The following is a 25342-nucleotide window of genomic DNA, read 5'->3' as shown; positions in this document are numbered from 1 at the left end:
TCCTATTCCTCTCTTCCCTTCCTAGTCATGTATTCGTCCAGGTGTTTCTTGAAAGCTGCTATCGTGTCTGTTTCCACCACTTCCTCTGGCAGCACATTGCAGGCACTCAGCAGCCTTTCTGTGAAAAAGTTGTCTCTCACATCTCTTTTAAACTGCTCCCTTCCTCCGTCACTCGCACCTTGAACCTGTGGCCTCTGTACCCCTTCAACCCTGGGAAAACGCCTCATACTGTCCACTCTGTCCACGCAATTAACAATCTTATAAACCTCGATCAGCTCCCTCAACCTCCTGCATTGTATTGAGAACAGCCCCAGTCCATCCAACCTTTCTTTACAGCTAAACTTCCCCCATACCAGGCAACATCCGGGTAATCATTTTCTGTACCCTCTCCAAGGATCCACATCCTTCCGATGACCAGAACTGCACACAGTATCGCAAGTGTGGCCTCATTAAAGTTCTAAGATGCTACAGCGTAACTCATCTATCCATATCCTCAATGCCCCTTGCAGTGAAGGCAAGCATGCCATAGGCCTTTTTGACTACCTTAAAAACCTGAGCTGCCACTTTCAATGATCTGTAAACCTGCACACCCACATCGCTCTGCATGTTTATACTCCTAAGGGTTATACAATTCAATATTAAATCTACACTTGACCTTTGAAAATGGATTACTTCACATTTGTCCGGATTAAACTCCAACTGGCGTTTTTTTCGTCCCATGTCTCCAAGTAATCTATATCCTGATGTATCCTCTGACAATCTTCCTCACTATCTGCAATTCCACCAATATTCGTATAATATGCAAACCTATTAAATAACCAACCACGTTTTCCTCCAAATCGACCATAAACAGCAGAGCTCCCAGCACTGATCCCTGCAGAACACCAATAATCACAGTAAATGAATGGTTCCTTAAACCGTCCATTCACTGCCCCCTCTGTCTTCCTAATACTCCAGTTCTTTATACATCTTGCCATCTCATCCCTGATAGCAAGCTTTTGTACCAGTCTGTCATGAGGAGGACTGAAGTCAATATCGTCCACTTTTGTCAATATCGTCCATCTTTTTCATGTCCTCAATAAACTCAATTCATTAACTGAGGCATGGCCTTTTCGACACAAAACCATGTTTTCTATCGAGCTGTATTCGACACGGTGGGATTTGACTGGCCAGGACCTGCAGGAGATGTATGACAGTTTGTTTCTGGCAGGAGCCATGAGCAAATCCATCAGGAAAGTATTCATCACGCTCATCCACAAGCCGAAGGGGGAGGAGGGCGGAAATTAGAAATTGGAGCCAATATCATTGCTGCATGTAGACGACAAAATACTGTCTTAAGGTCATCACCAACTGGGTCAGGACTTCTCTGGGATCGGTGATCCATTCCAACCAAACCTGTGTTGCACTGGGCAGGACAATCTCTCTGAGAGTCTTATGCTCCTGAGGGATACGATCACCGACATACAGGTCAGGGGGGTGGACACCTGCCTCATTAGCCTGGGCCAGGAGAAGGCTTTTGACAGAATATCACACACACATCCATGTGGGACCTACTCTCCAAAATTGGCTTTGGGGAGGGAGTCTGCAATTGCATCAGACTGCTCCTCAACAACATCGTTCGCGCAGTCTCAATAAATGGGTGGGATCTGGAAGCCTCCCCGTCAGATCAGAGTAAGGCAGGACTGCCCACTTTCACCGGCCTTGTTTGTGTGTTGTATAGAGCCCTGCTGAGTCCATCAGGATGGATGTGACCCTGACAAGGGAGACTATTCCAGGCAGTAGAGGCCTGCAGGTCAACGCCTCCCCGAACAACGTTTTGTCACCGTTTTCTGCTGGGACCCGCTGTCAGTGCACAGACATATGACCATCTGGGATCAATTCCAACTGGCTTTGGAAACCAAGGGAAATTGAGGCAAGAGTGAGCCCATGTTCTGTGGGAACTCGCTGACTGATCTTTCATTCCCTAAACAGTCAGGACAGATTACCTGAAGGTGCTGGGAATATTGCTCAGAGGGGTTGATGTGTGCATAAAATCTAGCAAGGAGTGCACGGCCAAAGTGAAGCAGATACTGGTCTTTTAGAAGCACCACTCCCTCCCCATTTATTGGTAAAAACCTGGTTACCAGGTGTGATGCACTCTCTGTTCTTGGACTTGGCGCTGATCTGGCCCATCCCCAAAACTGCACTGTTTCAGTCACCCGAGGCAACTTCCACTTCATCTGTCAGCCTAAGATAGCCTGTGTCTGCAGGGAGTCCAAATACAAAACCGTAGTTTAGGAGGGGAATGAACATACCCACCGCCCTCACCCTGATGGCCCCTTTGTGTGCGGCTGCATCAAGCTGTGTGCACTCCTCTGGGTGGGGGTGGGGTGGGGTGGAGTGTTTCGAATTGGGCAAAGTGTTCAGGAGCGTGTGAGGGCGGCTGCGTGTGAATTGGTGCAGAATCAAGTTTTTAGGAATCAACCAAGCTACCGGTTTATTGAAACGCTCGTTTCTTCGATCGCATTGCCGCAGGCTGTCAGAGCACAGCAAGATCTCACAGGCAGCAACATGTCAGCAGCAAGATCAGCTCGATATTTCTGATGGGGGCTGCTTAAATGTTTAACATTTGTTGCAACTACAGGCACTGACAAATCTGCTACTTCACAATCTCAAATGTCTCTCCCTCACACCCACCCTGTCTGTCTTTCTTCTGCCTCTCTCCCATTTACAAGTCTCTCTCTCACTCTCAATGTAAAGATTCACACATTATTACTCTGACATTACAACAAGTCTTTCAGAGACAGTTTGACATTTAGGATTTTACTTCCTCTTTGGGAAGTTCTGTCAGTCAGACACTCGCTGCGTTTGAGGACGAGGAGTTTAACAACTTTGTGTCAAATCTGAAGACCTGGTTACTTTAACCCCAGGCTTCAAACCTGTTTTAAAATGACAGGCCCATTATCTGACAGGACCCAATTAACCAGAGGATTGCTAAAAAACTAGGGTCCAACAGATGAAACCAGTCTTTGGGGAAATAAATGGACACAACTGAAGTGGGGCCCCACGGAGTGCGGCCTGTGGAATAAGCCTCAGGACTGTGTTCTCTTCTGAAAGGATGTTCTTTTTAAAGTTCACCTTGCCCAAACTCTCTCTCTCTCTGTCTGGATTTTCCAAATGAATAATAATTCCCTGGGATAAAATAAACGGGATCAATTAAAAGATAGGGAAAATATTTTTAGAGATGACACAGCAAGATCCCAGGGATTGTCTACCTCACCAACATCTAAATATTAAACATATCAGCCAGAAGTTGATTTTCAGGCCAGATCTTTTGGAAAACTTTCCAAAATGAGGAGTAAGCTGATGAGAAAACTCACTGTGTGCAAAGATGGCATGATGACAATTGATACACAGCACGATCCCATATAGAGCAATGTATCAGTAGCTAATTCATGATTTCTTTCTACTCTGCAATGCTGGTCAAGTATTGATTATTTGCTGTAATGCCAGAAACTAAAATTACTGCTGTTTCACAGTCTCAAATAGCTCTCCCTCTCTCTCCTCCTGTGGAAGGGGTATTGACACTCGCTCTGTGGAAAGGGTGTGGGAACAAACTCGTTAAGCTGCAGCTTGCTCACGTCTTGGATCTTAGAACACAGAGAGGAAGAGAACTAAGAACAACGCAGCACAGCGACAGGCCGTTCGGCCCTCCAAGCCTGTGACAAATCATTTTATCCTTACTTTCTAAAACTGTCTTCACTTACAGGATTCCTATTCCTCTCTTCCCTTCCTATTCATGTATTCGCCGAGGTGTTTCTTGAAAGCTGCTGTCGTGTCTGTTTCCACCACTTCCTCTGGCAGCACAGTGCAGGCACTCAGCAGCCTTTCTGTGAAAAACTTGTTTCTCACATCTCTTTTAAACTGATCCCTTCCTCGGTCACTCGCAACTTGAACCTGTGGCCTCTGTACCTCTTCAACCCTGGGAAAACGCCTCATACTGTCCACTCTGTCCACGCCAGTAAAAATCTTATAAACCTCGATCAGCTCCCTCAACCTCCTGCATTCTATTGTGAACAGCCCCAGTCTGTCCAACCTTTCTTTACAGCTAAACTTCCCCATCCCAGGCAACATCCGGGTTAACATTTTCTGTACCCTCTCCAAAGCATCCACGTCCTTCTGGTGACCAGAACTGCACACAGTATCGCAAGTGTGGCCACATTTAAGTTCTATGATGCTCCAGCGTAACTCATCTATCCATATCCTCAATGTCCCTTCCAGTGAAGGCAAGCATGACATAGGCCTTTTTTACAACCTCAAAAACCTGAGCTGCCACTTTCAATGATCTGTAAACCTGCACACCCACAGCGCTCTGCATGTTTATACTCCTAAGGGTTCCAACATTCACTATTAAATCTACATTTTACCTTTGAAAATGGATTACCTCCCATTTGTCCGGATTAAACTCCAACTGGCATTTTTTTCGGCCCAAGTCTCTCAATGATCTATATCCTGATGTATCCTCTGACAATCGTACTCACCACCTGAAATTCCACCAACATTCGTATAATATGCAAACCTATTAAATAACCAACAACGTTTTCCTCCAATTCGACTATAAACAGCAGAGCTACCAGCACTGATCCATGCAGAACACCAATATTCACAACTCACCTCCCTTCAACCATCCATTCACTGCCCACTCTGTCTTCCTACTACTCCAGTTCTGTACACATCTCGCCATCTCACCCCTGATAGCAAGCTTTTGTTCCAATCTGTCATGAGGAGTACTGAAATCAATATCGTCCACTTTTGTCTCACCAATCATCATTGTCATGTCCTCAATAAACAGAATTCATTAACTGAGGCATGGCCTCTTCGACACAAAACCATGTTGTCTATCGAGCTGTATTCGACTCGGTGGGATTTGACTGGCCAGGACCTGCAGGAGATGTATGACAGTTTGTTTCTGGCTGGATCCATGAGCAAATCCACAAGGAAAGTTTTCATCACGCTCATCCACAAGCGGAAGGGGTTGGTGGGAGAAAATTAGAAATTGGAGCCAATATTATTGCTGCACGTAGACTACAAAATACTGTCTTAAGGTCATCACCAACGGAGTCAGGTCTTCTCTGGGATCGGTGACCCATTCCAACCAAACCTGTGTTGTACTGGGCAGGACAATCTCTCTGAGAGTCTTATGCTCCTGAGGGATACGATCACCTACATACAGGTCAGGGGGGAGGACACCTGCCTCATTAGCCTGGGCGAGGAGAAGGTTTTTGACAGAATATCACACACACCTCCATGTGGGACCTACTCTCCAAAATTGGCTTTGGGGAGGGAGTCTGCAATGGGATCCGACTGCTCCTCAACAACATTGTTCGCGCAGTCGCAATAAACGGGTGGGATCTGGAAGCATCTCCGTCAGATCCAGGGTTAGGCAGGGCTGCCCACTTTCACCGGCCTTGTTTGTGTGTTGTATAGAGCCCTTTGCTGAGTCCATCAGGATGGATGTGACCCTGACAAGGGAGATTATTCCACGCAGTAGAGGCCTACAGGTCAACGCGTCCCTGGACACGGATTTTGTTGCCGTTTTCTGCTGGGACCCGCTGTCAGTGCTCAGACTCATGACCATCTGGGATCAGTTCCAACTAGCTTTGGGAACCAAGGGAAATTGAGGCAAGCGTGAGGCCATGTTCTGTGGGAACTAGGCTGACTGATACTTCATTCACTAAACAGTCAGGACAGATTACGTAAAGGTGCTGGGAATATAGCTCAGAGGGGCTGGGGTGTGCATAAAATCTAGCGAGGAGTGCACGGCCAAAGTGAAGCAGACACTGTTCTTTTAGGAGCACCACTCCCTCCCCATTTATGGGTAAAAACCTGGTTACCAGGTGTGATGCACTCTCTGTTATTGGGCATGGCGCTGATCTGGCCCATCCCCCAAAACTGCACTGTTTCAGTCACCCGAGGCAACTTCCACTTCATCTGGCAGCCTAAGATGGCCTGTGTCAACAGGGAGTCCAAGTACAAAACCGTAGATTAGTTGGGCGGCGGGGGGGGGTGAATAAACATACCCAACACCGCCCTCACCCTGATGGCTCCTTTGTTTGCGGCTGCATAAAGCTGTGTGCACACAAATACCAAGTGTCACTCCGTAGTGATGGTTCTACCTGTCCCCGATGCTGGGAAGGATGGGATTGACCTCGTTGCCTTGCAACGCTCCAAATAGAGGCACAGAGTCATGTGGGTGTTCAGCACGGAAACTGACCCTTAGGTCCAACTCACCATTAAGACCAAGTATCCTCAATTAATACAGTCCCATTTGCTTGCATTTCACCCATATCCCCCCGAACTCTAGGGAAGCTTCTTCGCTCTCCACTGTACCTCCAATTTTAGTGAAATCTGCCACTTAGGTACTGTGCCTCCTATGTTCACATCCCATGTTACAATTTATGTAACTGAGAAAACACAGTGGACCCAGCACCGATCCTTGTGCGACACCGCTGTTTATAAGCCTCCAGAACGATCCACTAACACCCACTAAAGAGAGAGGTAGGGTGGGGGTCAGGGAAAGAGAAACAGAGACAGGAACAGAGAGACAGATACAATGCCATACAAAGGTGGTGGTAACCGTGTCTCAAACTCGAGAGCCTCTGGGTTTCTAACTGCAGGATGTATTCTTATTATCATTCCAACGGTAGTCTTCTGGGTGGGGGTGGGGTGGGTTGGAGTGTTTCGAATTGGGGAAAGTGTTCAGGAGCGTGTGAGGGCGGCTGCGTGTGAATTGGTGCAGGATCAAGTTTTGGGTTTTCAGAAGTGGCCACAACGTGGCGACGGCACAATGGATGGGGAAGGCGCCAAACGAATGTAGAATGCGAATATACCCAACATCGCCCTCAACGTTATGTTCCCCCCACCACCACCTTTGTATGGAGCTACATCAAGCTCTGCATAGACGCTCAGTCCACAAACACCAAGTGTCACTGCGCACTGAGGTTCTACCAGTTCCCGGTGTAGTGAAGGATGCGACTGGCCACGTTGCCATGCAACATTCCAAATAGTGTCACAGAATCATGGGGCTGATCAGTACCCTTCGGTCCCACTCGTCTATTAAGACCAAATATCCTCAATTAATCCAGTTCCATTTGCTCGCATTTCCCCCATTTCCTTCCAAACTCTTCCAATTGAAATATCCATCCTGCTGCCTTTTAAAAGTAACAGTACACACATCCACCAATTCCCCTGGCAGCGCATTTCATACACACACCAGAATCTGCGTGAACATTTTGTCCATTAGATCTCTTCCAAATCTTTCACCTCTTCTTAAACCTATGCCCTCCAGTTCTGGAATCCCCCACACAGGGGAAAATTCCACAGCTCTTCACCCTCTCCATGCTCCTCTTAATTTTAAAAATCTTCTGTAAGGTTACCCCTCAGCCTCCGATGCTCCAGGGGAAATAGCCCCAGTCAATTCAGCCTCTCCCTACAGCTCAAACCCTCCAACACTGGCAACATCCTCATAATTCTTCTCAGAACACTTTCAAATTTCACAGCATCGTTCCGACATCAGGAAGACCAGAAGTGAACACAGCATTCTAAACGTGGCCTAACCAATGTCCTGCGCAGCCAAAACATTACCTTCCAACTCCTATTCTCAATGTTCTGACCAAGACAGGAAAGCATACCAAATGCCTTCTTCACTATCCTGTCTACCTGCAACTCCACTATGAAGTAACTATGAACCTGTACTCCAAACTCCCTTTGTTCAGCAACACAGCATAGGACCACTCCATAAAGTGTACAAGTCCTGCCCTAATTTGCCCTCCCAAAATGCAGCACTTCGCATTTATCTAAATTAAAATCCATCTGCCATTCCTCAGCTCAGTGGCCCATATGATCAAGATCCTGTTGTACACTGAGGTTAGCTTCTTCGCTGTCGACTGCACCTCCAACTTTATTACCATCTTCCAGTTAGAAACTATGCCTCTTATATTCACATCCAAGTCATTTATGTAACTGACAGAACACTGTGGACCCAGCACCAATCCTTGTGCGACACCGCTGGTCATAGTCATCCAGACAGAAAAAGAACCATCCACCAAAACTCTCTGTCTTCTCCCTTTGAGCCAATTCTACAGTGAAATGGCTAGTTCTCCCGATATTGCACATGGTCTTAATTTGCTAAACAATCTACCATGAGGAACCTTTTCAAGTGCCTCACTGAAGTCCAGTGAATTCTCTGCTCGTACAAATCCAGTCGCTGACTCTCCCTGTGAACTTTCTGTCAGGACAGATTCACTCCCTGTATCTGTGAAATCTCTGTGAGTGCAATCTGTTCGTTGACTCTTCCAGTGGCCACTCTGACAGTACTGGCCACTCTCTGATTGTCCCTGTAAACTCGCTGACAACACAGACCCACACTCTGAATCTCCCTGTGTACTCTCTTCCAGTACAGACCCACACTCTGACAGTCGATGCGAACTCCCTGTCATTGCAGAGTCACTTTGATATGAAATGTTGGAGCTAAATGTATCATCTCAGTCAATAAATCTGTTACGGATGATCCAGTCACTGTGTTTGGACAGTGGGCGTTACAACAATCGCTCAATCATATCATTTGGGAGCCACCATGTAAGCATGGTAAACCATTCCCCCGGATGTCCTCTCTCATTCCCCCAGATCTGCAGTTGAGTTTCTTCCAGGAACTGACGGAAGAAATATCCTCAGTTTTCCCCAGATAATTCAATTTGTTGTGGAAGCATTCAACACATATTATAAACCTTAGGATGTGGTTATGATATGCTACCACACTTGCTTTCCCGAATAAACCCCAAATGTGCTCTCTGACAGTACAAACCCACTCGCTGACTGTCCGTGTGAACTGTCTCTCAGTGCAGATCCACTCTCTGACTTTCCCTTTCTCTAAACCGTCTATATTCCTCTCTTATCCTCCCTGTTACCCCGAATCGTTTGTACACGTGGTCTCTTGTTGGGCCATTCTGCCTTGCGTCATCAACACAGTGACATTTGAGTACAATTTGAATCAGGTCACTGCTGGTAACCTTTGTTGTTACGTTTCTAAATTCCTAATCCTAAATGGGGCTTGACTTCATTAAATCTTCTGCAGACGTTTTTATTTTGTTTCTGAAAGAGCGCTAAGACTAAATACATAATACGAAGTAGTTACTTCTTATATGTAAGACATGAAAAGCTCAGCTTTCTGTTATTGGACTGCGAGCAAAAAGCGGCAACTGTAAGTCAATTGTCCATAACTGCGCACTGTTCAGGAAGGCTGTTGCTAGATTTTTGATTCAATGGCCAATATAGTTACAAGTCACGATGTTTTGTGCAGCTCAGTAGATGATTTGCAGGTGATGGTGTTCCCTTTTATCTGCGAACCTTATTGTTCCAAGTAGTGCGGATTTCAGACAAAACTAAACTAATTACATTTTTGTGTCTATTCTGCAGTTGATAATCCAACAGCAAAGGATGATTTGGAAATTCCCACCTTGGCAGCCTGGATGTATTGCTGCAGCGCCTCTTGTCCAATGTTTGCGTTGCAGCCACAGTGTTTTGGTGACGAAGGAAATTAGTATTTTGTCTTGGGTTCAACATCGTCTTGAGTACTGATGTCTAACTTCCATTTTTTTTCTGTTTTTACTTTCATTTTACTGATGATTACGATCCTGGCTTGTGCAAAGTGAAGTCTACCTCATGGCAATGTCAACAGCACGTCTATTTGTGGTGATCCTCGAACTGCTATTGAGGCATATTCCTATTAGTTATCGAGAAGAATTTAATTTCCTGGAGCGTATGGATGTGTGCAACATTCACTCTGCCCCACTGTTCGCAGTAACTGACTGCTCTGTCTGGATCACAGAAGCATTCACCATCGATAAATTTCTGGTTGCTTGTTGCCAGATGTGAACAATAAACAGTGTACCGAGAAAATGCAGAATGCATGATTTTGGAACAGTGACAGTGCTGAGTCTATTAGAAAATACGACCTGGCATTTTATGCACTTGAAAATGTGTAATTTTCGACATGATGTTTTTTTTTTGTCCAGGACTGAATGATTCTGTTATTATTCTGGTATTCGCTGCATTCTCACCCTGTCTCTATTAGCCCTGATTTTGCCTCTCAACGTTTACACTATCAGATGCATTTTGTTGCATACAAGCGCTTGCAGGAGACTCTGGGCTCACAGCAATGGGTAGGATCCCAGAGACTCTGAGATGCAGAGCCCAAGGAAATCAAATGCTTTGCGATTTGTTCTTTCACCCCTTTTCATCTCCTTTTGGCCAAACGTTACAGCGAGATCACTCCGAAAGCAGGTAAAAAATCTAGGTTAATTGATGTGTTTGCCACTGGACATCCTAGAATGTGAATTCATTCTCCAGCGCCTGGCTTGTTGCACAAACACTGGGATCTATGCAATTGTCCAAGCTATGTTCAGGGGACAATTGAAGAATGAGGTGAGATATCCCTTCAGCCTAAGCTCTCAATTAGTTAAGCGGTGAAAGGAATTGATTTCGTTATCAAAACTCAATGAGAATCCAATTTTGAACAATAGATTTCCACGTATGGGCCCTTTGATCTCAGTCACACCCATAGTATAAAGCCTCTGGCACAGTGTCACTTTGAGAACACTAGCTAGTACTGGGAATGTGATGAGTCCGCTTGAGTCAGTGTTGTGAGCATCCAGTCAGCAGGCAGTATAAGATATTGAGGTGGTACATTAAGAACAAAGAAAAAAGAAAATTACAGCCCAGGAACAGGCCCTTCGGCCCTCCAAGCATGAGCCGATCCACATGTACTGTCTAAACCTGTCGGCCAATTCCTAAGCATCTGTATCCCTCTGTTCCCCACCTACGCATGCATCTGCCCAGACACATCTTAAATGAATCTACCGTGCCTGCCTCAACCACCTTAGCTGGCAACGCGTTCCAAACGCCCACCACCCTCTGTGTGACGTATTTGCTGCGTATACCCCCCTTAAACTTTCCACCTCTCACCTGGAAAGCGTGACCTCTCATTAATGCATCCTTCACCCAGGGAAAAAGCTTGTATCTATCCACTTTGTCTATACCCTTCATGATTTTGTAAACCTCAATCAGGTTCCCCCTCAATCTCCTTTTTTCGAATGAAAATAAACCTAACCTATTCAACCTTTCTTCATAGCTAGCACCTTCCATACAGGGAACATCCTCGTAAACCTTCTCTGCACCCTCTCCAAAGCATCAGCATCCTTTTGGTAATATACACAGTATTCTAAATGCAGCCGAACCAATATCTTGTAAAATTTTAACATGACTTGCCAGCTCTTATACTCAATACCTCGCACAATGAAGGCAAGCGTACTATATGCCTTCTTGAACACTCTATCCACCTGTGCAGCAAATCTCAGGGTTCAATGGACCTGCACTCGCAGATCTCTCGGCCCATCAACTTTTCCCAAGGCTCTTCGTTCATGGCTTAATTCGCTCTGGAATTAGTGTTGCCTAAATGCATCACCTCACAGTTGTCAGGATTGAAAACCACCTGCCACTTTTCCACCCAACTGTCCAGTCTGTCTATGCCGTCTTGTATTCTCTGACTGACCCTTATGCTTTCTGCTACTCCATCTTCGTGTCAGCTGCAAACTTGCTGATCATACCAACACTGCCCACTTCCAGATCATTTATTTATGTTACAATCAATAGTGGCCCCAAACCCTGTGAAACACCATTGGCCAATTTTCTCCATTTTGAGAAACTCCCTTGAACTACTACACTCTGTCTCCTGTTGCTCAACCAGTTCTTTATCCACTTCGCTAGAACACACTGCAAACCATGAGACTTCACTTACCCCAGTCGTCTATCATGGGGAATCTGATCAAACGCCTGACTTAAGTCCATGTATATAACATCAAGAGCCCTTCCTTCATCTCTCAACTTGGTCACTTGCTCGAAGAACTCTATTACGTTGGTAAGACACGATCTCCCCCGCACAAAACCATGCTGGCTCTCACTGATAAGCCCATTCATTTCTCACTATAAATAGATCCTATCCATCAGTACCTTCTCCAGCAACTGTCCTAACACTGACGTCAGGCTCACTGGTCTGTAGTTGCTCGGAATATCCTACTACTATTCTAGTACGGGGAGACAACACGAGCAACCCTCCAGTCCTCCGGGAGCTCATCTGTATTTAAGGATGCCACAAAGGTATCTTTCAGGGTCCCAGCTATTTTCTCTTTCGCCTCCCTCAGCAACCTGGGATAGATTTCTTCCGGTTCTGGGGATCTGTACACTTTAATAATCTCTAGCCTACCCAACACACCTTTCCTACTTATGTCAACGTGATCAAGACAAACCAAACTTCTATCCGTAATCTCAAATTCATCGTATTTATCTCCTCAGTGAACACTGATAAAAAGTAATCATTCAGAATCTCACCCATTCTCTCACGTTCGACACAAAACCTTCCTTTGTTATCCTTTCATGGACCAATCCTTTCTCGAGTTACCCGCTTGCTTCTTATGTAAGAATAAAATGCTTTGGGATTCTCCTTAATTCTGCTCGCTAAATCTATTCCATGACCCATTTTAGCACGCTTGAATCCTCGTTTAAGACTGGTCCTACTCTTTCGATATTCCTCCAGGGCCCGTTTTGGTCTTAGCTACGTCGATCGCATGTATGCTTCCCTTTTCCTTTGGGCTAGACATACAATTTCTCCTGCCATCCAGGGTTCACGAATATTGCCCTTCCAATCCTTTTCCTTCAACGGGACATGCCAATCCTGTACCATCTTTAACCTATCTTTGAAAGCCTCCCACATCTTAAATGTGGAGTTTCCTTCAGAGAGTTGTGTCCAATCCACAGTTGCGAGCTCCTGGCTAATTTTAATGTAGATGGCCTTGGCCCAGTTTTAGTACTCTTCCTTTAGGATCACTCTCTTCTTGATCTGCGAGTATTCTAAAACTAACAGAAATGTGGTCACTGTTTGCAAATAAATCCCCCACTGCAACGTCTACCACCTGTCCTGGCTCGTTCCCCAGTATCAGGTTCCATATGGCTCCTTTCCTCGTCGGAGTATTGACATGCTGCTCTAGAAAACGCTCCTGAACGCTTGTTACAAATTCTACCCCATCCAGACCTCTGACGCTAAGGGTATCCCAGTCAATGTTGGGAAAATTAAAATCTCCCATCAGCACTGCGCTATTGCCTCTACTTCTTTCCATGATCTGTTTACCTATTTGTTAAACCTATTTATACCTATTTATATAAAAAGGTCTAGTGAAGAAAAGTCTCAGGCACCAATTCTGAGTTTTGGTTCTTCATCCAGTGGATGATGTGCACAGCTGCAACTGAGCTTCAATGTTGCAGGGTTTGAAAGTTTGCAGACGTGACACTGACTCTGTTGCCTGATGTTGATTTGCTCTTGATGATGGGGACCCACATTTGAGATGCTGCATCTGTATCATTTCACTACAGGTAAATGGTGGACAAATGTCGGAGGGTGCTCCACAGGCGAGTTACTCGCTGCACGACTTCTTGCCTCTGCTCTGCTCTTGTTGCCAAGATGTGGTGTAGTTCGTTGTTGGACTGCCGTGGACAAAGTTAAAACTTAGATAAAAATCACACAATACCAGGTTATTTTCCAACAGGTTCAATGGATCTCTAGGTTTTAGAGCGCTGCTCCTTCATCAGTTGGATGATCGATCTATCGATCTATCGATCTATCTATCTATCTATCTATCTATCTATCTATCTATCTATCTATCTATCTATCTATCTATCTATCTATCTATCTATCTATCTATCTATCTATCTATCTATCTATCTATCTATCTATCTATCTATCTATCTATCTATCTATCTATCTATCTATCTATCTATCTATCTATCTATCTATCTATCTATCTATCTATCTACCTACCTACCTATCCGTCTATCTATCTGTCTGTCCGTCTATCTATCTGTCTGTCTGTCTATCTATCTATCTATCTATCTATCTATCTATCTATCTATCTATCTATCTATCTATCTATCTATCTATCTATCTATCTATCTATCTATCTATCTATCTATCTATCTATCTATCGATCTATCTATCTATCTATCTATCTGTCTGTCTGTCTATCTATCGATCGATCGATCTATCTATCTATCTATCTATCTATCTATCTATCTATCTATCTATCTATCTATCTATCTATCTATCTATCTATCTATCTATCTATCTATCTATCTATCTATCTATCGATCTATCTATCTATCTATCTATCTATCTATCTATCTATCTATCTATCTATCTATCTATCTATCTATCTATCTATCTACCGATCGATAGATCGATCGATCGATCTATCTATCTATCTATCTATCTATCTATCTATCTATCTATCTATCTATCTATCTATCTATCTATCTATCTATCTATCTATCTATCTATCTATCTATCTATCTATCTACCTACCTACCTATCCGTCTATTTATCTGTCTGTCTGTCCGTCTATCTATCTGTCTGTCTGTCTGTCTATCTGTCGATCTATCTATCTATCTATCTATCTATCTATCTATCTATCTATCTATCTATCTATCTATCTATCTATCTATCTATCTATCTATCTATCTATCTATCTATCTATCTATCTATCTATCTATCTATCTATCTATCTATCTATCTATCTATCTATCCACCTACGTATTTAACGACCTAACCATCTACCTATCTATCTATCTGACAAAAGCTATGTATCGGAGGACGGGGTTAGTAAAGGCTAAGAAGAGAGATTGGGAGAGTATGCTTGTGAGATCTGCAAGTGCTGATCACAAGGATAAGCAACTTCAGTGAGGAGATGAGATTGAAGAAGTTGGGGACTGTTCTCCTCGAATATAAGAAGGCAGAGACACGGGGATATGATCTAGTTTATCAAACACTTCAGCTGGGTTAGGCAGAGAAGATCGGGAGATGCTATTCCCATTCGGAAATGAGAATACAAACGAGGAGAGGACAGACTTTTAATCAGGAAAAGGAGAATATTGTAGAAGCGAAGCATGAGATACACGATATTATATTAGAAAGGAATGTGGTTAGTAACGAAGATGTTTTATCAATTCCGGAAGGAGTGAAAATAGATAAGTCCCCTAGGCCGGATGAATTCACCCGAGAATTCTCTGGGAAGCTAAGGAGGAGTTTTTTGGAGCCTTTGACTTCGATCTTTGAGCCGTCATTGTTTAAAGGTTTAGTACCAGAGGACTGGAGGATTGCAAATGTTGTGCCCTTGTTCGAAACGGCAGTAGTCATCAACCAGGTAATTATAGAAAAGTGAGCCTTTCGTCTATTGTCGGAAACGTTTTGGAAAGATTATAAGCGATATGATTTACAGTCATCTTGCAAGCAACAATTTGATTACAGATATTCAACATGGTTTCGTCAAGGTCAAGTTATGTCACACAAACTTCATTGAGTTTTTTGAGAAAACGATCAAGCATGTGGTTGAGGGTAGAGCAGTTGACGTGGTGTACGTGGACTTCAGTAAGGACTTTGATAAGGTTCCACATTGTAGGCTGTTGGAGAAAATGCAGACGCATGGGATTGAGGATGATTGAGCAGTTTGGATTAGAAACTCGCTTTCTGTAATTCTGTGGTGTTTAACGGAAAATATTCAGCCTGGAGTCCGGTTACTGGTGGTGTGCCACAAGGATCTTTTTGGGGGCCATTGCTGTTTGTCATTTTTATAAATGACTTGGATGCAGGCAGGGGTGGATGGGTTAGTAAGTTTGCAGATGACACTAAAGTCGTTGGAGTAGTGGCCAGTGTGTAAGAATGTTGCAGGTTGCAGGGGAATTGGGATAAACTGCAGAAGTGGGTTGAGAGGTGGTAAATGGAGTTCAATGCAGACAAATGTGAGGTGATTCACTTTGGGAATAATAAAAAGAAGGCAGAATATTGGATCAATGGAAAGATTCTTGGCAGTGTGGATGTGTAGAGAATGTTGGTGTCCATGGACATAGATGCCTAAAAGTTCCCACCCAGGTTGATAGTGCTGTTAAGAAGGCATATAATGTGTAAGGTTTTATTGGACGAGGTATTGAATTCCGGAGCTGTAGTGTCATCCTGCAACTGTGCAAATCACGAGTGAAGTCGCATTTGTAGTATTGTGTACAGTTCCGTTTACCGCATTACAAAAAGTATGAGGAGCATTGGAAAAGGTGCAGAGAAAATTTGCCAGGATGTTGCCTGATCTGGAGGGAAGTTCTTATGAGGACAGGCAGAGGTACTTGGGTCTGTTCTTATTGGAAACAAGGAGGCGAAGAGGCGATTTGATAGAGATACGCAAGATGGTCAGAGGATTAGATAGGGTAGACAGTGAAAGTCTTTTTCATAGAGTGATGGTGTCAGCTTGTACGAGGGGGCAAAACTACAAATTGAGGGGTGATAGATTTAAGACAGATGTCAGTGGTGGGTTATTTTCTCAGAGAGTGACAAGGATGTGGAGTGCCCTGCCTGCTGACATAGTTAATCCAGCCACATGAGGGAGATTTAAACAATCCTTGGATAATCACATGGATGATGATCGGATAGAGTAGGCGGATGGACTGAGATTAGGTCACAGGTCGTCACAACATCGAGGTCGAAGGGCCTGTTCTGCGCTGTGTTATTCTATGTTCTATCTTCTGGATTGATAGTGATGTGTAAGCTAACCAACGGTGATGTGAGGGAAAGTTCTCTTCCACAGTGTGTAGCTAGGGTCTGGAATTTACTCTCTGGCAATGTGGTGGAGGCAAATTCAAGAGGGGATTTTGATGATTATTAGAAATGGACTGCAGGGATAAGGGGGAGAATCCTTGGAATGGCACTGGAGGAGGGAACCATTGCAGGTTCCATTGATCGAAAGGCGTCCTATGATTTTTGATGTACTTGGACTAACAAGCGTAATGCCAGACACATACAACTGCAGGTCAATAGTTAGGTAATGAATTGTTCATAATGTGGAATCAATGGAAACAAATTTGACACCATGCAGGGATATAGCAGTTTTCCGTCTCACACCTCCCCCCCCAACGTTTTATCAAAATGACAACAGCCCCCACTGACATTCACTCCACCAGAAAGGCACAGTTGCAGCAGGTTATAACAGCTACAAGAAAACATTGCAGCCTTCTCCGACTTTACCTTCTACATGCACTACTAGAATGACAAGTGGTAGCAGAAAATGAGAGAGTGGGCGTAAGGTGGGGCCACCCATAAACATGCACCATCCCAATTAAGAAAGATAGCGTCCGCTCATTCAGTGTCGCCGGGACCAAAGCCTGGTACTCCCTCGCTAATGACAGGGCCCCCACTCAAAGTGGGACACGCAGTATTTGAAGAAGATGACTCATTTCCATCTCCTCTGCTGCTGTGGTGATTAGAGTCAGGCGATAAATGCTGGGCATCATCTGTGGTACCTATGCATCATGATTGAATTGAAAATAGTGTCTAACGATCTCGTTCCAGGAAGCCTGTGATATTTGCACTTGAGCATTCTGCTGTGGCAATTTCTTCTCCAATTGTCTCCATTCATGAAACCACTCAGGACGTGGGACCTGAACCCCTCCAAGTCCCTTGCATTATCCGTCGCCTCAACCAAACAATGGGTCAGCTGAGAGCAACGAGGGCTCCCCAAGTTCAGCGATGCAAGCACATTCTGAGTAGTCTGCTCACCCCTGTTCTGACCATGGAGGGGCGATGGTTTACAAAGAAACGTTTTCCTTAGAATTTAGTTTTTGATTCTCCGATTTCTCGATAAAAAAAAATCGAAGTTCACAACGTAAATAGGAGACCGGGAAAGGTAGTCGATCCGAAGAGCTGTTCCATCTATTCAATCGGATTTCAGCAGATCGCTCCCATTTTAACCAATCCCTTTGCAACTTCATGATACACCTCCTGGAAATACTTTGACGGTTTGACATCGCCTCCTTTTTGTGGCAGAAAATTCCACAATCTTGTCACACTTTCTGGAGGAAGAAATTTCTCCTCCTCCAGGTCTACCACTTTTCCTTAGCCTTTGATCATCACAACCACCCAGTTCCGTACTACTCTGATCTACAGCAACATACTAATTGCATTGTCCGTGTCTGTCCTCTGAGGACTTTATAGGTTTGTCTATAATACCCACTCCCCAACACGACTTTCCTGTCTTTCCCCATAAACATGGGTTCCCTTCCTCATTTAAAACCTGTCAAGCTCAGCCTCGACATCCCTCAGCGGTAAGGATTTAATCAGATTCACTCGACCGTGAGCGTTGGAATTCGTTCTTATATCTGCCTTCAATGAGTGAGCGCCTTTCTATGGGTTTGTGCCCTCTGACCGGGTGCAGTCCATGTGCTGTACGCCCACACACGCAATTGCTTTCAGGAAGACGTTCCAGGCAGAGACGCTGAATGTGTGGCAATGAAATTTCAAGTCACGTGCAGACTTAATGGGTTGCAAAACCTGTTCCATACCGTCTGATTCTGCGATTCGGTGACACTGGCTGGATAGGGTGATAGAGGCAGATATTTCCATATTTTTGAAAATGGAAGTGCGCTTGCAATGACAAAGCATCAAAGACTACGATACAACTGCTGGAATATGGGATGAGAATAGTTTATTACTTGTTTTTGAATGTTTTGGACATTTTAGTGCCAAAGATTTTATTGTTATAGACCTCTATTTCCTGATGACACATAAACGGCATATAAGTTGGAATTCTATTGTTTGTGAGGGCTTCCTTTCCTTCATCTCTCTTCACCAGGTTGCACTCATCTCATTGCAAGATTCACAGTGCAACCAATACAGAGCATGCAATGTTTCTGATTCACTAGTTAAAGGCTAAAGGTAAAGCTGCTCGTGCGGGAACATAAATCAGATTACTGCAGGGATTTAGACAGTGTAGGGGAAAGAATGGCACAGCATCTGGTACCTCCTGATGTCCAAAAACCCCTGCCACTACCATGCACACCCACAAGTTGTTTAGCCGACCAGGAGCCCCGATAGGTACCATTGGCAGCTGGTTACACATAGTACATTATTTTTTACGCAGTCTAGATTGCTGGTCCATCTATAAATAGTCTTTCAGTTGGACACATTACAGCCTCGTCGACTCAATTCACCAATTTCAGACCATGAATATTCCCTTCCTTTTGCTTTGCCGAGTTCCGACCCCAGATCATTCATGAAATGTCTTGCCTTCCTCAAATGCAACCCATTTTCACTGACATACTATTTCCCTTGACTAAACGTCTAGATTTTGCTCTTTCCTGGTTTACTATGAACATTGGTTAATTCTGTCTGTCCTTTCATTCATCTCACTCTCTCTTGTTGTCTCTGTCTCTGTCTTGTTCAGTTCCTGCTACACAGATCAGTTCCTCCTCCCCACACGCTCTCCACAGTTATCCTCAGCTTCTTTCCCCACCTAGTAAACATCATAAGTGTCACTTTTCTAAAATGTTTAAACAACTGATAAAGGTCACTGGATCGGAAAGGTTCACTCTGTTTGTCTCTTCCCAGATGTTGCCGACCCTGTTCGGTCTCTCTGAGAGGTTCAGACATCGTATTGAATTCAAATCCTCACCTTTGAAAATTAAATTGCAAACGCCTTCAGATTTAATCTCACTTTGAGCTGCTTGTCCCATTTGCATCTCTGCCTCACGAGTTTCCTCGCACTCTGTTCGATTTTGCATCGTTATGCCTCGGACTGAATCCTTTGACAATGAAGTGCACGTTTTGTCAGGATCATATGTCAACTTCATCTGTTTTCGATAACGGCCTCATTCGTTTCTCAAACGTTCTGTCTGAAATGACATGGAGGAAAATTCCACACTTTTCTCTTTAATTTTCAATGTGTGACTACTCAGTCCCGACCATTAGAACATAGAAGATAGAACATCGAACATTGCAGCGCAGTACAGGCCAATTTGGCCCTCGATGTTGCACAGAACTAGGAAACCAAGCTCAAACCCAATGATCCGAAACTATTCCATTATCATTGATGTCAGAGTTGTGCTGGAAATGCACAGCAGGACAGGCAGTATCCGAGCAGCAGGAAAGTCGACGTTTCAGGCAAAAGCCCTTCACCAGGAATGAGCTGGAAAATCACATTACCGGCAAAAGCCTCAGATGCTGCCTGACCAGCTGTGATTTACAAGCACCACTCCAACCTTGAATCTAATCTCCAGCATCTGCAGTATCTACTTCCACCATTATCATATGTTTATCCAATAACCAATTAAATGCACTTACGATGAGTGAGTGCACTTTACTATTGCAGGCAGGCCGTTCCACGTCCTTACTACTCTCTGAGTAAACAATCTACCTCTGAGATCTGTTCTGTATTTATCATCCCTCATAGTAAAAGTAGGTACCCTCGTGATAGCCATCACCATGCGAGGAATAGGGTTTTCAATGTCTGCCATATCTAATCATCTTATCATCTTGTATGTCTGTATTAAGTCACCTCTCATCCTTCTCTCGAATGAAAACAGCCTCAAGCCGCTCAGCCTTTCCTCATCAGACCTTCCCTCCATATCAGGCAACATCCTGGTAAATCTTCTCTGCAACTATTCCAATGCTTCCAAATCCTTCCTATATTGTAGCCGCAAGAACTGTACGTAGTACTCCACATGCAGCTGCACCAGGGTTTTGAACGGTTGGATACGATTACCAGCCATAGCATTGCCATAATAGTAAACTCGTAGATGGTAGAAATTGGAGTCTTGTTAAGTATTAGTCGATGTACAGATTTCAACAGCAAATGCATGAAGGCGAAATTACTTTAAACGTTGTCTAGGCCAAAACCAAGTAACTGCGTGCACATCTGGAATCCACATTAAAGGAAGGACGCTATTTCACTGAAGAGGACGCAGAGAAGATTTACTAAGATATTACTGGACAGATTTAAAACGATGCTTTCTCAACTGAAGAGATTTAGTCATGAAGAGAGACTGGAAAACCTGACGTTCTATACCTTAGAGCAGAGTAGATTGAGAGAGGAGGCGATTGAGATGTTAAAAAGATATGGACCGAAGAGATGGTTCCCTTGTGCGGAGGTATTACTTACCACGGGAACATGAATTTAAGGTGAAAGCAAGAAGGTCCTAAGGAGATGTGAGGCAAAAACGTAACTTCATCAGAGTCTGGTGGGAATCTGGAAGTCACGACCTCTAAGATTGTTATTGGCAGTAACCATCAAAGCATTTAAGAAATATTGAGAAGTGTACTTACAATGTCAAGGTATTGTAGGCTACGTGAACATTTGCTGGAAAATGGAAGGCAACAAGTTCATTGGCTGTTTTTGGTGATTCTAAAAGTTATGGGCAGTAAGGTCGTTTTCAGTGCTGTAGATCCGAATGACTCTAATTCAATAACTAAGCATGCTGCTGGGCAAAGATCTAATTTTTTTCAATGCAGCCACAAACATTGGCGTCAACTCCTCTGTACATAGGCCTCCCAGCAGTTGTGTGAACAGCACTTAGAATTAGCAATAGATAACTTATTTATCAAACGTGTAGGAATCCTTTATACAATCCTTGGTGTGTAAAAATGATTGGTTTCTCCCATTTCAGTACACCGTCTAATACACAGAATTTTACACACACACACACACACACACACAAACACACACACACACACACACACACACACACACACACACACACACACACACACACACACACACACACACACACACACACACACACACACACAGACATATATATATAATACATTGTGCACCGACAGAGCTGTCTTCCACTCTCAAATTGGTTGAAACCATGACTTGAGCACACTGTAACACTCAGAAAATACTTTCATCACTGAATTTTGTTTCCTTGGAAAACCTTGAACTGAAAGGGCGTTAATTGAAATCATTTGCCCAGTGACTGTAAACGCAGTAAACAACTCCATTAACAGAGCTCAGGTGTTCACGATGGATTACCGCCAGCTCAGAAAAAAAAAAACCAGAACATTGTCTCGCAGGGATTGTCCTCTCTGCTCTATTTAGCATTTCCCTTCACTGACATCAACTTGTGCTGACTGAACTCTACAGAATTACTCTTCACCCATCGACAGCAGAGGCATCATGAGTTTGGCTGGTCTAGTTTCATTCTATGGGGAGGCGATTATCATACAGGATATATTTCAGGAGGTAGAGAGGATCGACTTCCCACTACTTGCTGCTGTTAATGTCCCACGTAAGTTTTAATCTCTGTCATCGATTCTCTGAACTCTTTCTTATTCTCCCGAATTGAATGTTGCCTTCTGTCCTCCGACTTAGTCTTTCGTTTCCTGTATATGTGTTTTTAGTTCCTCCTCATTCCTTTGTTGTGTATGGTGAATTGTAACCCGATGTCAGACGTACTATGGCAAACGTACTAACTCGACCTTCCAGTTATTCATCTAAGTCATTTATAAAAATCACAAAGAACAGAGGTCCCAGAACCAATCCCTGTGCCACACAACTGGTCAACAAACTCCAAGGCTGAATACTTTCCACCTACTAAGATCCCCTGGCTTCTGTGGACCAGCCAATCCTGCACCAAGACAGGCAGATTTCCCTGTATTCTACGCCTGTTTACTTTCTCAAATAGCCTACTGTGGGGAACGTTATCAAACGTCTTGCTGAAGCCCATGTACATCACATCCACTTTTCAACATACATTTATGTGTTTTATCACATCCCCAAAATAATTGAATACGTTTTCTGAGGCATGACATGCGCCTCACGACGACATGAAATGAGCACTCCTGGTTAAGTGCTCCGGCCTGAAACGTCGATTCTCCTGCTGTTTATCCTTATCCCTCTTCACAGCCTCTATTCACTCTGTATCTGACTGTTCACTACCTTCTCCGTCATCGGATCTGCAGCTCCAGTTCCCATCCCCCCGCCAATCCAGTTGAATACCTTCTGAAGAGTGCTGGCAAATGTACGCGCCGGATATCCAATTCAGATGCAACCAAGCCTTCATGTACAGTCCCCACGTTTACAATAGTCATTGGAAAAGTGATGATGAGCTTCGTTTTTTGAATGTTGCATTACCTCTGGGAAAGTGGACCCGCAGTGCCATTTGTCATGGGATTCCTGCATTTTTATGCAGCGACACTGAATGAATGGGCACTTTTATTTCAAACTCAATGGTATGTGTGTGACTCATTTGGAACGTACGGGGTTCAGAGTTTAATGCGTCTACTACCTTTTTCATGCATGCAACTGCGATCATCGATTGGAAAGATGCTGCTGGAGAAAATGGCAGTGTGACGTTTACATGGTACACACTGCTGCGACTGTGTGTCAGTCGTGGAGGGAGTGAATGCTGAATGTTTTGTTACCTGCCGTAGATATCATGTTATATAACAATCGTGTTTACTTTCTCAGTTAACGTAATAACGATTGCGATACTTTCCCGGGGAAAGTGTGGACTCGCAAGATGTGTCACTTGCTACCTCGTGACTATGGCAATGGCAGATCTGCTGGTGGTGCTCCTCGACTTGATATTGAGGCATATTCCCATTCTTTTTCCAGAACACTTTATTTTTGTGGAGTATCTGGATGTGTGTAACATTCACGCTGTGCTGCTTTATGCAGTCACAGACTGCTCTGTCTGGTTCACTGTCGCATTCACCTTCGATCGGTTTGTGGCCATTTGCTACCAAAAGCTGAAACCTAAATATTGTAGTGAGAAAACAGCAGCTGTGGTTCTGGGAACAGTGACTGTCTTGAGCTGTTTAAAGAACATAATCTGGTATTTTATGTACAACAATAAGTATCGTTTCCTGAATGATCCTGTGTTTTGTGGTCTGAATCTACATGATACTAATTTGACATTATGGGCTGCAATTGAAATTGTTAACTACATTATCACACCCTGCCTTCCATTTGCACTGATGCTGCAGCTCAACGTTTTCACTGTCAGACACATTTTAGTGAGCAGCAATGCCCGCAAAAGACTCCAGGCTCACAGCAATAAGGAGAGACCCAGAGACACTGAGATGGAGAATCGAAGGAAATCTATTATTTTGCTGTTTGCTATTTCTGGCAATTTCATCCTGTTGTGGGCAGTGTTTACGGTGATATCTATACTTCAGCGATTTGATGATCTGGGCGTCCATACCTATGTACCTGCATATTTTATAGATTTAGGCTTCATCCTCCAACTTCTGAGTTGCTGCACAAACACTGGCATCTACGCCTTAACACAAGCTAGGTTTCGAAGACAATTCAAAAATGTAGTAACATATCCCTTCAGTCTTGCAGCTAACTTAATTAAACTTTGCTAGGACTGATAGATTCCAGATTAGAACTCAACAGTGGATCCAATAATGACCAACAAGCAATTCCCATAGGTCCTATGATGGGCATCTACTAACACCCAGTGTGGTCACTCACTGATAATCTGGCGCAGTAAGTAAAATGGTGCGGGTGCCGTTGGGTTAGAAGGAGGTTGGGAACTCTGTCATACATTGACGAATCATATGTAGTCACGAGTCAGAAGTCATTAGGGCTGTGTCTACCCAGCGATGGAAGATTACTGAATATTGGATATAGACTGGAGTTAGGATCGGTCAACTCTTGTAAATTTTGGCAATGTCCCGGAAAGGAACTCACTTTAATTACTGACTGTTAAGGTCGGAGTGAGTAAAATGTTCTGAATGTGACACCAGTTCTTCAGTCTGATGTTGATTTCTTCTAAAATGTGAAGATAGACTTGTGAGACGTTGCTTCTCCATCATTTATCGCCACTATATATTGGGAACAACGTTTGAGGGAATCCAAAGGGGGCTTGCTTGCTGCAGAATATGCTCTCATTTGAAGCCAGAGTGCAATCTGTCCAACCCGCTGCCTGTCTGTCTGTCTACCGACTCTTTTGTTAATCCATCTGTCCACCGATTCTTTTATTAATCCATCTTTCTATCTACCGATCTCTCTGTCCGTCCACATATCTATCTCTCTATGTATGCATTCATCTATCTATCCCTCAATCTATTTCCATTTCTCGAAATGTGTGATCCACTAGAATTAGGGATGGTATTTCAGAGGAATCAGTAACGAATCCCAAACATATCCGTCTTAACTGTCCAAAAGAATGAAGCTGCAAAGTGTCGACCAGGCGACGAGATGGGAATATTATTGCTCTGGGCTTGAGTATCAGTCATGCATAGTACTGATAAATAGTTTGAAGGCTTATTTCCATGCTAATGTTCATATGTTTCAAACCAACGTCTCTAGCTTTTCTTTTTTCCATGTAATGAAATTATATTCTGCTTTTAAATGACATCAGCGCCTTTGTGTAAACTTGTTTTAGTGACTAACCGCCACATGGAATCACTGGAAATATTCAAGGTGCGATC

General features: G+C 43.9%; 1 protein-coding gene across 1 annotated transcript; it reads left to right on the top strand.

Annotated features, from left to right (window-relative positions):
* Positions 1 to 22076: 22076 nt before the first annotated feature.
* Positions 22077 to 24271, top strand: LOC148134772 (putative G protein-coupled receptor 139). The gene is made up of 2 exons (XM_087985359.1): positions 22077 to 22188; positions 23370 to 24271. The coding sequence occupies exons 1-2, from the start codon at positions 22077 to 22079 to the stop codon at positions 24269 to 24271; spliced, it is 1014 nt and encodes a 337-aa protein (XP_087841485.1).
* The last annotated feature ends 1071 nt before the right edge of the window (positions 24272 to 25342 follow it).

This window comes from Chiloscyllium plagiosum, unplaced genomic scaffold (assembly GCF_037043375.1).
Source record: "Chiloscyllium plagiosum isolate Xiang-an unplaced genomic scaffold, Cpla_swu_hap1 HiC_scaffold_52, whole genome shotgun sequence".
NCBI lineage: Eukaryota > Metazoa > Chordata > Chondrichthyes > Orectolobiformes > Hemiscylliidae > Chiloscyllium > Chiloscyllium plagiosum.
The sequence above is the reverse complement of the archived record's forward strand: the minus strand, read 5'-3'. Positions and strand labels throughout refer to the sequence as shown.